At 35.3% G+C, this 13,991-nt stretch overlaps 1 protein-coding gene across 1 annotated transcript in view; it reads left to right on the top strand.

Annotated features, from left to right (window-relative positions):
* The window catches only part of LOC136025926 (E3 ubiquitin-protein ligase Bre1-like), a gene marked incomplete in the record, with an annotated part of 103,657 nt that overhangs the window by 14,683 nt on the left and 74,983 nt on the right, over window positions 1-13,991 (top strand). The window contains 2 exon segments of the mRNA XM_065702007.1: window positions 2,309-2,478; window positions 8,267-8,453. Coding sequence (XP_065558079.1) covers window positions 2,323-2,478; window positions 8,267-8,453 — 343 coding nt within the window.

The following is a 13,991-nucleotide window of genomic DNA, read 5'->3' as shown; positions in this document are numbered from 1 at the left end:
TTCCCAATTGAGTTGACAAGAAAAACAAGGTAATGAGAAGTAGAAATGGATTTGAGATTCCCAAACTGCCCCAGGTCAATAAGAGGTAGGCCTTTTTCTATTAGCCAATCTGCAAGGAATCCTTCACATAGTTTCGAGAATATAGGAGTGAGAGAAATGGGCAAACACCTTCAAAATCAGGTTTTTTGTCTTTGTTTTTTAAGGAGGCTATGAAACCCTGTTCCTATATTTGCGAAAACGGGCCAGACTCAGTAGTCTCAATGAAAATAATATACAAGGGCTTTGAAAGGAAGGCACCAAAAGCGCTAATAAGGCAAAATGGGATATATAAAGGGCAAACACTTGTTTTTATTTGTTTCTCAATTATTCTTTCTATCTCGCATGGAGACATAGAGGGGAGAGCAGGTGAAAGATTATTTATTTTTGATTGATAAGACAATACCAGAAGACTCTGGACAATGGAATAAGACATTTGAGCAACATTCTAAGAACAGATTAGGACGTTAAGTTGAAAATTCCAGAGTATGATGAGGGGAATGTTGAACTAACCAAAAGAAGCTATACACATACTACTTCTATCAATGTTACTACTACTGCTGCTGCTCTTACTGCTATTATAATCACAACTCAGGGACTGATGCAGAATTAATTTTTTAGAGATACAGAATTAAGTTTTGTCATTTAGTTTCAACTAATTGAAAAGGCGCTAAGTGCATGCAGGTTGACAAGAAGGTGTATCAGTATTATCCCAGAAAAGGCGAGGATATTCAGTGAGGGTACTCCTACTACTAGTAGTTCTGCGACTACTTACAGCTGCTTCTGCGACTACTTGTTACTGCCTGCAATGGCGACTGTGACTAATCGTGACTGCAAATACTTGCAACTGCAGCATATTGTGACTCTGACTACTTGCAACTGCTACTCTGACTACTTGAGACTTAGACTATTGGAACTGGAACTACGACTACATATGATCCAGGAAGGTTGACCCCTGCCAAGATATTGGTAGCCATTACTGGCTTTGATTCATTCCACAAGGGTTGTAACCATTACCCCAATCCAAGGACCATATACACTGTGTACAAGCTATAAGCATCTTCTTCCAATCTAAAGGCCCACATTGCAAGATTTTCCATCATCTTCCTGTGGTGACATGGTGAAATGTTAGTCCAAGTTTGCTAATGATTTAACAGCTTATATCAGGAAAACCCCATTGGTGATATCATGATTTTGATCATGATGTCCCATGACATCTATATTTTGATCGTGTTACATGGTCTATCTTATTTGACATGAGTAAGCACAGCTGAAAAAATATTAGAGGCATGGGAGAAGATAGATGAATTTCTTTATTTAACAGATTCAATTTTGATGCTTCAAATGAATTTTAAGTTTATATTTAATTCCTTGAATTTTATCCCACTTCGATTCAAAGGAAATTTTCAAGAAAAAATTGCCAAGCTCTAATAAGGGAATTAGTTTAGAATATTTATATATTTGTCCACAAGTGTGTAAAGGGAGGGGGTAGTCTCTTTAAATAGCATCACATGCGTTCCATCTTACCCATAAGACAAATTTGGAAAGTTTCTCTCAACATGATATATTTTTTGTGTACGTTAAGGCTCTCGCCCAGAAAAAAATCCTCTCAATATCCATATGCTTTTGTGATCACTCGGTTTTATATATTTCTGGATTGTATCCTGTTTTAAAAAGAAAATATTTAAAGTCTTTCAAGTCATCTTATTTTCGTTTCCTCCGATTATATTTAATAAAAATGAAATAATGATAATTTTTAAATATTTATTTAGAAATATAGACAAATATAGACAAAATATTCTCTCAACATTATATATTTTTTGTGTATGTTAAGGCTCTCGCCCAGAAAAAAAATCCTCTCAATACCCATATGCTTTTGTGATCACTCGGTTTTATATCTTTCTGGATTGTATCCTGTTTTAAAAAGAAAAGATTTAAAGACTCTCAAGTCATCTTATTTTTGTTTCCTCTGATTTTTGTTGTATCTTCCTCCCTGGTTCAAGAATAGTGATATGGTAACAAATTTCGGGGCTCCAGATTTATTAAATAAACTTAAAGTGCTACACCAGAAACAATCCGACTCGATACATTTTACAATTAACCCTTTTCATGGTCTTCTAAAATGTTTTCTACAGTAATTTAATGTGTTATCATAATTTTTTTTTCTGTGCGTTTGTTTTATACTCCGCTGTTTCAAGTGGGTCACAAATAAATTATTATTATTATATGCTGAAATGGTTGTTGAGTAATACATAAAGTAATATTTCTACAGGATATATATCTGCGATGTCTCAGAAGAGACCAGTTGAAGACCAATCCAGTGCAGAGGAATCCCCTCCTGCAAAAAAGGTTCAATTTGAACCTGTCCAGATTGGCCCAGTATCTTCATTAGAAGAAATGGATATGAAAACGTTACAATTTCAAAACAAAAAATTAAGCCAAGTAAGTTGCTTATTTCAAATGCAGTCTCTATGTTGTTTTGCTATTTTCAGATATTTGTTACTATGACACTTGTATTTGTTATGGTAGTGCTGGGTTGAAACCAACTTTTTCCTTAATTTTGATTCTAATCCTGATTCCAGCTCTGTCTTTGTTTGGGTAATATTCCCGAATTGGATTTCAAGAATATTTATGTTTTTTTTAACATTAAAGACTTCCTCTTAACCTCTTAAAGAGGTTAAGAGGATCCTTTTCAAACAGTTCGTGGTAACGAACTGTAGTAAGGAGCGACTCGGCTCAATAGAAACCAAAAGTCTAAAAAATGGAATTTTGGTACCAATAGCTACATCAAAAGAATCGCATTTTGATGCTGATTTTAAATATATAAGTTTCATCAAGTTTAGTCTTACCCATCAAAAGTTACGAGCCTGAGAAAATTTGCGTTATTTTAGAAAATAAGGGGAAACACCCCCTAAAAGTCATAGAATCTTAACGAAAATCCCACCATCAGATTCAGCGTATCAGAGAACCCTACTGTAGAAGTTTCAAGCTCCTATCTACAAAAATGTGGAATTTAATATTTTTTGTCAGAAGGCAGATCACGGATGCGTGTTTATTTGTTTTGTTTTTGTTTTTTTTTTCCAGGGGTGATTGTATCGACCCAGTTGTCCTAGAATGTTGCGAGAGGGCTCATTCTAACGGAAATGAAAAGTTCTAGTGCCCTTTTTAAGTGACCAAAAAAATTGGAGGGCACCTAGGCCCCCTCCCACGCTAATTATTTTCCCAAAGTCAGCGGATCAAAATTCTGAGATAGCCATTTTGTTCGGCGTAGTCGAAAAACCTTATAACTTTGTCTTTGGGGACGACTTACTCCCTCACAGTCCCCGTGGGAGGGGTTACAAGTTCAAAACTTTGACCAGTGCTTCCATATAGTAATGGTTATTGGGAAGTGTACAGGCGTTTTCAGGAGAATTTTTTGGTTGGAGGCAGGGGTTGAGAAGAGGGGGATATGCTGGGGGAACTTTCCATCGAGGAATTTGTCATGGGGGAAGAAAATGTCCATGAAGGCTGCGCAGGATTTACTAGCATTACTTAAAAAAACAATGAAAAAGATTTTTTTTTCAGCTGGAAGTAAGCAGCAGTATTAAAACTTAAAACGAAAAGAAATTATTACCCATGTGAGGGTCTCACCTCCTCCTAATATTTCGCTCTTTACGCTAAAGTATTTTTAGTAATTTCAACTATTTATTCTGCGGCTTTTGTGAATTCTTAATGAATCCAATTCTTAATGAATTGGGACAAAATTTAAGCTTTAGTGTAAAGAGCGAGGTACTGACGAGGGGGCAAACCCCCTCATATATGTAATAAAAACATAAGAATACAAAAGCTCTTTACGTAAGCTAATTTATAAGTTACGTATATCTTTTACTTATAAAAAGATTCGTAAAAAATTAAAAGTTCTAGTTGCCTTTTTAGTTAACCGAAAATCGGAGGACAACTAGGCTTCCTCCCCCGCTCTTTTTTTCTCAAAGTCATTCGATCAAAAATTATGAGAAAGCCATTTAGCCCCCCCCCCCAAAAAAAATATACAAATTTCGTTTTAATTATTCCTCTGCGGAGAGCCAAAATCAAAACGCATTGATTCAAAAACGTTCAGAAATTAAATAAAAAAAAGTTTTCTAAATGAAAGTAAGGAGCGACATTAAAACTTAAAACGAACAGAAATTACTCCGTATATGAAAGGGGCTTTTCCTTCTCAACGCCCCGCTCTTTACGCTAAAGTTTTTTTTACTGTTTTTAAATGTAGAGTTATGAGAAAGAGTCAAACTTTAGCGTAAAGAGCGGGGCGTTGAGAAGGAAAAGCCCCTTTCATATACGGAGTAATTTCTGTTCGTTTTAAGTTTTAATGTCGCTCCTTACTTTCATTTAGAAAACTTGTTTTTTTTTTATTTAATAACCTCTTAAAGACTGCTGGTGGTTCTATTGCCTAATAAAGTTGGGCACAAGCATGTTTCTTACGCAAATATGACCACTAATCATTAGCTGTTTCTAAATTTCAGACTTAATAATTAATCATGATAATTTGACATAATATTCGAAAAATAGTAATTAGCAATTCCCTGAAAGTAGTAATTCGGAATGTTCAAAAACTAGTAATGCTACAAGGTTATTTGTTTATCAGGAAGTTAAATGCATTTTCATAAGAGGCTTATTTATTATTTCTTTCATAAAATTAAACCCAAAATGAACACTTCTATGTCAGCAGAACAGAAAAAAAAATGATAAATGAAAAAAAAAAATTTCAGGACGGACTAAAAAGTAGAATTGTTTTTGGAACCTCTGGTGGTAACGAACTGTAGTAAGGAGCGACCCGGCTCAATAGTAAACGAAACTCTAAAAAACGGAATTTTGATGCTAAAAGATACATCAAAAGAATCGAATTTTCATGCTGATTTTAAATATATAAGTTCCATCAAATTTAGTCTTTTTCATCAAAAGTTACGAGCCTGAGAAAATTTGCCTTATTTTGGAAAATAGGGGGAAACATCCCCTGAAAGTCATAATATCTTAACGAAAATCACACCATCGCATTCAGCGTATCAGATAACCCTATCTACAAAAATGTGGAATCTCGTATTTTTTGCCAGAAGACAGATCACGGGTGCGTGTTTACTTGTTGTTTTTTTTTGTTTATTTTTTTCTTTTCCCCAGGGGTCATCGTATCGACCAAGTGGTCCTGGAATGTCGCAAGAGGGCTCATTCTAACGGAATTGAAAATTTCTAGTGCCCTTTTTAAGGGACCAAAAAAATTGGAGGGCACCTAGGCCCCCTCCCACACTCATTTTTTTCCCAAAGCCAGCGCATCAAAATTTTGAGATAACCATTTGTTCTACATAGTCGAAAACCATAATAACTATGTCTTTGGGGATGACTTATTCCCCCACAGACCCCGGGGGAGGGGGTGCAAGTTACAAACTTTGACCAGTGTTTACATACAGTAATGGTTATTGGGAAGTGTACAGACGTTTTCAGGTTTTTTTTTGGTTGGTGGGGGGCGGTTGAGGGGTGGGGGCTATGTGGGAGGATCTTTCCTTGGAGGAATATGTCATGGGGGAAGAGAAATTCAATGTAAAGGGTGCAGGATTTTCTAACATTACTATAAAAAAAAACAATGAAAAAATAAACATGAAATTTTTTTTTCAATTGAAACTAAGGAGTAGCATTAAAATTAAAACGAACAGAGATTGTTACGCATATGAGGGGTTCTTCTCCTCCTAAATACCTCGCTCTTTATGCTAAAGTATTTTTAGTAATTTCAACTATTTTTTCTACGGCCTTTCTGATTCAGGGTTCATTTTTGAAGAATTGGGACAAAACTTAAGATTTAGTGTAGAGAGTGAGGTATTAACGAGGGGACAAACCCACTCATATGCATAATAAAAATTAACAAATATAGAAGTTTGTTACGTAAGTTAATTCTTAAGTTACGTATAGTTTTTACTAATAAAAATGTTCGTTAAAAATTAAAAGTTCTAGTTGCCTTTTTAAGTAACCGAAAAATTGGAGCGCAACTAGGCCTCCTTCCCCACCCCTTATTTCTCAAAATCGTCAGATCAAAATTAAGAGAAAGCCATTTAGCCAATAAAAGAATTAATATGCAAATTTCATTTTAATAATTTATGCGCGGAGAGCCAAAATCAAACATGCATTAATTCAAAAAGGTTCTCAAATTAAATAAAAAAAAAACTAGTTTTTTTTAACTGAAAGTAAGGAGTGTGTATGAAACTCCGTGTATGAAAGTAGAATAAAGTAGAATTGAGAGAAAGAGTCAAACTTTAGCGTAAAGAGCAGGGCGTTGAGAAGGGAACAGCCCCTTTCACACACGGAGTAATTTCTGCTCGTTTTAAGTTTTAATGTCGCTCCTTACTTTCAGTTTAAAAAAACTAGTTTTTTTTATTTAATTATAATGTAAGGATGCCATTATATTAGTTATTTTCTTTTAGTTCTGTATATAAAATTACCGTAATAAAAGAAAACTAAAAGAAAAGATTATTTCTTTTAGCTCTGGTAAATCAATATAGAAATACGACTAGAGAATAAGAAATTTTGCTCCCTGTGTATGGGATATAATACCGGTGGCAATACGAAATACACGTCATTTGATAACCTTGAAGTCCATAGCCAAAACATTTTTTCTTGCAAAAGAATAGAATTTATGCATGCGTTTTATGTAAGTAGGGTGTTTGTTATATATGTGTGGATTTAGTATTATTACCATATAGGATAATATAAAATAGTATTTTTTAGAATATATTGAATGGAAGACTCCCACCTGCTGCCAAAAAGCTCTTATGGGGGTTTCTTAGCAGTTGCAGCAAAATTGTTCTTTTTTTTTCTTTTTTTCTTTTTTTTTCTTTGTCAGATAAAATTATCTATCCGTCTCTTATCTTTCTCTCCTTGTTTATCTATATCTTGGGCCATCAGGTTGAGGAGGGGGCACCACTGTTAGGAGAAAAAGAGCATAAAGTAGGGGATCTAGTTATACTACTCTTTCTGTTTTATAATGTTTAATTCGGAAGAGTCGCTAAGCTGCAGTTTTAGCTTACTTTGTTTATATCAAATATAACATAATGACTTCTCAGCCCAACGCCACTTCCAGCAGTCGCTAAACTACTGCTGTGATTGACTTTAGACTGTTCTCATTTGTCCCCACGTTTTTGGACTTGAACGGTTTTGGTCCTTTTTTTAGTATTTTGTGTAACAGTTTTATTGCTTCCCTTCCCATTTCTTTCATCCTTTTCCCCATTTTTTGTCAAATTTAGATAATTAGTTTTACTGATTCATTTTCTCCGTCTAACGTGGCAACATTGGCGAATTGAAAATACTAGTCATTGACTTTCAACTAGTAATTGACTTTCAGGATTTTGTGTAACAATTTCATTGCTTCCCTTCCCATTTCTTTCATTTTTTTCCCCCATTTCTTTGTCAAATTTAGCTAATTAGTTTTGCTGATTCATTTTCACAGTTTCACGTGGCAATATTGGGGAATTGAAAAATCTAGTTGAGCTGTAATTGAAAAATTGAAAATATTAGTAATTGAATTTCAAATGATTCCATTTGCACCCACGGTTTTGGAGCCCTCATGTTCTCTCCCTTAATAAGATCTTCTTTTCAGTATTCTGTGTTTTTTTCCCATTCTCTTTCCTAAAGCTTTTAGAAAGACTCACAACATAGGCAAACCCAATCAAAGGCCTTTTTTATTTCATAAAAAACCTCCCCCTGCCTCCCTGGAATTAATGCCAAATATATCTGAAGGCTTGAGAAGAGTTAAAATGTTTTGGCATTAATATGCTCCCTTCCCCCAACTGTAAAATGATCCACCTTCCTCCTAAATAATTGCTGATGCACGCTTGCACATTATCGAATATAATTCTATATTAATTGAATAAATTTTATTACTCTCCTTCCTATTTCTTTCAGTTTCAGGGGGAATAAATTACGGGACTAATTGGTCAGGTGCTCAGTTTGGTGTCTCAAGAACGTGCCCGAGCATCAATATTCTACTCTTATTAGTAGCAGAGAGTTGGAACTTTCATCTGCATATGATCATCAATTTTCAAAATAAAATAGGAAAAAAGTCCATATTGAAAGTCTCGTATATAAAAAAAAAAAAATCCTGGAAACTGTTTCCACCAGAGGAATAATATATTAATTATAAAAACTAGGAATGTATTATCTTTTCAGCATTTTTAAGTTTTTAATATTTGTGTCTGAAAAAAAAATATTCTAGAGATTAGAGCTGCGATTAAAGACCGAAGTTGAACTCAAGCAAAGAATTGAACAGCTAGAGAAACGACAAATCCAAGATGATACAGTATTAAATTTAGTAAATAGATATTGGAATATGTTTAACGAAGATGTACGCATCATTCTACAGAGGTTTGATGCAGAAGTAGTCGAAGAAACGGATGCTAGTGGTGAGCATTTTTATTCACATTTTTCTCAGTTTTATTAGTTTTTCTCACTTTCATTTCACATTTTCTCACTTTCACTTTCTCACTTTCATTTAGGTTTTAAAGCCATTTTCTGTCTGATTCTGGTATGTTTTTCGAGGCGGAAACTACCAAGCAGCGTTACTACGTGAATTATAGCTGGTATTTCCAATTGAAATTCTCGGAAATCTTCCAAGAAACTTTCTAGAGAAAAAGAAATACTCATTTGAAAACTTCTCTAGAAAAAAGAACAATAGTACATTTTATTAGAACATTTACTTTACTGCTACATCAATAAGAAATTGTTAAAAATATTATTTTGTTGGATGGGACAAACGATATGTTCAATTATCATCCCAAACTGAAGCAAACCAACTGTTTTACAGTGATAGGCTTACCCCCCCCCCCATGAAAATTCAACTTGGACCCCTTCCCCAAAAATCCCTCAATCCAGATAATTCCCGATCGTGGAAAATTTCCCCACGCGCAAAATTGAGCCACTACAGAGAGAGTATGACAAATAAGAATAATGGAGAACAAATAGCACTTTAAAATATTCTACCATTACTCCAAAATATAACCAGAATATATGGTGTATATTGTATTTATTCCTTTTAATTCTTTTCTGTATTGGGGGGGGGGGGGCTGAGTGACCTTAGCAGAGTAAGATAAAGTTTAACATTAGGGCTTTGGAGGTGATATCAACCCCGAAGGTAAACTTATTAGACATTTTGTCTAATAAGTTTTTGAACAAAACAGGTATCACATAAGAAATGGAACCCAGAGCGGGGAAGATTGCCCGCCAACAGCTTACGGCCTTTGAAGAGGAAACTTTTTTAAATCGAATGATCCCCCTCCCAAGTTTCTAAAATACCCTTTCTATTTGAAGTGGGTAGGAAATATTTTCCGGCAGTTTTCTGGCCCTTTTTTGGGCTGCATTTTGAGGTGAAGCATTTTCTAAAATATTTTTTACGGGGTCCCTTAGCTCAGATTCTTATATAAATTTTAGGTCAGTTGGAAAAATTCAGCGCTTTTTGGGGCTCCTTTTCTTAGAGGAGGGACCAATTTCAAAGAAATGAAAGGCTTGAATAATGTTTTGTATTAGTTTCCCAGGCCCAAGTTTATTTGGCTCGTTTCCAGGCCCCTAACTTCTCCCATTTCCCACAGCCAAATATTGATGATCTTTTTAACCAAAAAAAAAAAAAAAAAAATTCATGAAAGGTTCATGCCACTGGACTCTCAAGACCAAATATATTTTATCACCTCCTTTTTCCACTGTAAAATGTATCTGTAAAGAATATTCCGTATCCCATGGGCTCTGGGGGTTATGTCTTCCTTGGATGCGAATTGAATGATATTTTTTATTAGTCTGTTTGTAATAGGAACTTTGAAAAGTTGATCAGACGTTCTAAAGCGTTACAAAAGGGCCAGGTATCAAAAATGATTCTAGAAAAGGGACTGGTTGCTCTCCAAACACTTCTGAATTAAAAAAAAGCACTAGAACTCTCATTTTCCGATCGAATGGGCATCTTTCGGAAGTTTCTACAACCACAAGGAGGAGTGAGGAGGGTGCAGCCTCCCACACGAAATAAATTCTACTCGTTTTAAGGTTTAATTTTACTCTTTACTTTCATAACCAAGACCCAGAAATCAAGAGGGGTTAGATATCAATTTTTACCTCCCTCTGTCTCCCTAAAACTAATTCCAAATATATCTGAAGACTCTAGAAGAGTTAAGATATTTTGGTATTAATATGCTCCCTCCCACGAATACAAAATGATCCAAATTCCCTTATAAGTAATTCCTGACGGCTGCTTCCTCATCATTGAATATAATTTTATGACATACGAAGCAAATTAGTTTAGCTGAATGAAGATTTAAAATAAATTTCAGAAACATTTTTCTGCAATATCGAAGGAGATATCACCCTGCAGCACCCTTGTTCAGGCTTATTCTAAATGAAGATAAATTAATTCCTACACCCCCCCATATCCGTTCTTGTAAATATCTGAAGGTTCATGGAAGTTTATACTATTGGGGTATTTAAATGTGCTCGTTTAGGCATCTGGTATCCTTCCTGTCTACACAATAACCCACCGCCCCTCATTCATGATAGCTGATGTACAATTCGACGCTTTTCTTCGCTCTTTTTATTTGTTCCCTTTCGCTCTTTTTTCCCTTTGTTCCCTTTCGCTCTTTTGTTCCCTTTATTTGTTCACTTTCGCTCTTTTTTATTTGTTCCCTTTCGGCTGGTCAAATTTACAATCTGGGTGCACTGTCGGGGGGATTTTCTGTGATAAAAGTTTTTGGGGGAATATGTTGGACTCGAGAATAGGCGTAACAGTTTTGTAACTTTCAATATAAAGACAAGGTGGATGAATAGAGAAAAAAAATAATTCAGGATTTCAGCTGTAGCATTAGATAAGGTCAAATCCCCTATGCTACGTGCTTTTTCGTAACAATACTCTTCCTAGTACCCAGCACTTTCTTTCTAAACCCTCAGGTTACCCAGATTTGTTTTTCCTTCTTTTATTATAAGTATCAATGAACGTTAAACAAAAACTTGTTAAACTTCACTTCGAGTGGATAGAAAAAGAACAGTATTTGAAGTAGGTCCAAAATTATGTTCACATCTACCTCTACTGTACCTATTCTTTTCTTCGCCTTCCTCTCCAGGAGCCGTTCCCTGTTCCTTGAAAGTTTCGAGTAAATATTTGAAGATTTTCGTGACATCAGATTGGTTCCGAATTCCGATGATCGTGGATATCGAGATAACTTCTATTGCTACTCCTCCAAATGTCAGTACTTACTACAGTTCGTGGTAACGAACTGTAGTAAGGAGTGACCCGGCTCAATAATAATCAAAACTAAAAAAACGGAATTTTGATACCAATAGTTACATCAAAAGAATCATATTTTAATGCTAGTTTTAGATATATAAATTTCATCAACTTTAATCTGACCCATCAAAAGTTACGAGCCGGAGAATATTTGCCTTATTTTAGAAAATAGGGGGAACCATCCCCTACAAGTCATAGAATTTTAACGAAAATCACACCATCAGATTCAGCGTATCAGAGAACCCTACAGTTCAAGTTTCAAGCTCCTACCTACAAAAATGTGGAATTTTATATTTTTTGCCAGAAGAAAGATCACGGATGCGTTTTTATTTTTTTTCCAGGGGTGATCGTATCGACCCAGTGGTCCTAGAATTTTGCGATAGTGCTCATTCGAACGGAAATGAAAAGTTCAAACGTCCTTTGCCCTTTTTAAGTGCTCAAACAAATTGGAGGGCACCTAGGCCCCCTCCCACACTAATTTTTCCTAAAAGTCGTCGGATCAAATTCTGAGATAGCCGTTTTATTCAGCATAGTCGAAACATCTTATAACTATGTCTTTGAGGACGACTTACTCATTCACAGTCCCCGTGGGAGGGGCTGCAAGTTACAAACTTTGACCAGTGTTTGCATATAGTAATGGTTATTGGGAAGTGTACAAACGTTTTCAGGGGGATTTCTTTAATGGGAGGAGGGGTTGAGAAGAGGGGGCTATCGGGGGAAACTTTCCATGGAGGAATTGGTTATGGGGAAAAAATTTCCTTTAAGCGAGCGCAGGATTTTCTAGCATTATTAAAAAAAAACAATGAAAAAATAAATATGAAAAAGTTTTTTCAACTGAAAGTAAGGAGCAGCATTAAAACTTAAAAAGAGAGAAAATATTACGCACATAAGGGGTACACCTCCTCCTAATACCTCACTCTTTACGCTAAAGTATTTTTAGTAATTTCAACTGTTTATTCTACGGCCTTTGTGATTCAGGGGTCATTCTTAAAGAATTAGGACAAAATTTAAGCTTTAGTGTAAAGAGCAAGGTTTTGACGAGTGGGTGAACCCCCTCATATACGTAATAAAAAAATACGAATATAGAAGTTCGTTATGTAAGCTAATCCGTAAGTTACGTATATCTTTTACTAATGAAAACGTCCGTAAAAAAATTAAAAGTTCTAGTTGCCTTTTTAAGTAACCAAAAAATTGGAGGGCAACTGGGCCTCCTCCCCCGCTCCTTTTTTCTCAAAATTGTTCCATCAAAAATATGAGAAAGCCATTAGTAAAAAAAATATAAATATGCAATTTTTTTTTGATTATTCATCTGTGGAGAGCCGAAATCAAAATATGGATTAACTCAAAAACGTTAACTCAAAAACGCGACATTAAAACTTAAAACGAACGGAAATTACCCCGTATATGAAAGGGGCTGTTCCCTCCTCAACGCCCCGCTCTTTACGCTAAAGTTTTTACTGTTTTAAAAAGTAGAGTTGAGAGAAAGAGTCAAACTTTAGCGCAAAGGGCGAGACGTTGAGGAGGGAACAGCCCCTTTCATATACGGGGTAATTTCTGTTCGTTTTAAGTTTTAATGTCGCTCCTTACTTTCAGCTAAAATAAAACTTGTTTTTTAATTTTATTCTGTTCAAAAGGTCGGATTCTGCAAGCTCTATTTCAAAGTGTTCATGGTTTCACGCTTTGAATCTATATGTATTATAGGTATTTATGGGCATAAAACATTTTTAGATGTATTTGGACTAATTTCAAAAGCTCAGAAGGGAGGCTTTGACGTAGTTCAAAGGAATCTGGTTTTCTTATTTACATAGTAAAGGATTAACTTAACAGTTTCTTCTTGTCGTAGCTTAGTTTTTTCCATAAAACATGAAATCCCTATTTTGGGCAAGTTTTCAGGAAATTAAGGGATTTCTTCTTCTGTAGCGTTAATACCGGCTGCAGCAGAGACATCTTTAGGTATAGTTGCTCAGTGAAGTGTCTCTGTCTCTTGTTTTCAGAGCTACCGTTACTTGTTGTTCTCATCTTCATATTTAGCAGAACTCTGCTGAACTCTGGAAGTTCAGCTGAACTAGTAGCTGGCTGAACTAGTAGCTGCTGAACTAGCAGCTGAACTAGTAGCTGGCTGTATGCTCAACATTTTCAGCATCTTCATGTATTAAATCTACTAAAAGCATACTTACAGTTAGCAAATTGCATTGAACGCATTAAAATGGTTTGGAAAGTAAAGAAAAAGAATGGCAAGTGCGTAAAAGTACGTAATGTGGCCTTGTAAAATTTGAACAGACAGGATAGGTTTGGTGGACTTATACTTTTTAAGGAGACCAGGGGAACAGTTAAATGAAGCTTTATGTTGATGATCAAACCAAACCCCAAAGAAAATACACGACCACAAACGTGGACACTATATGCTACTTTTTGTCAGATATCCCAGCTAAAACGCTACATCCGGGCAACGACAAAAGTAATTGTCATTGCCGCCATTAAACTGGATTTGCTGTCTAGTTTCACACCTTTTACTTATACTTATTACTTCTTTACTTGTTGCTTTTATGCTTGTTACTTATTTACTTACACTTTTTGTATTTAGTAGTAGACAAACAGTTCGTTACGTTAGGAGCCTCATATAGAGTCTCAATAGTGATCGAAACTCTAAAAAACGGAATTTTGATACCAATAAACATGTCAA

This window comes from Artemia franciscana, chromosome 4 (genome assembly GCF_032884065.1).
Source record: "Artemia franciscana chromosome 4, ASM3288406v1, whole genome shotgun sequence".
In the NCBI taxonomy this organism is placed as follows: Eukaryota; Metazoa; Arthropoda; class Branchiopoda; order Anostraca; family Artemiidae; genus Artemia; species Artemia franciscana.
Note: the sequence above shows the minus strand (reverse complement) of the source record. Positions and strands in the feature narration are given on the sequence as shown.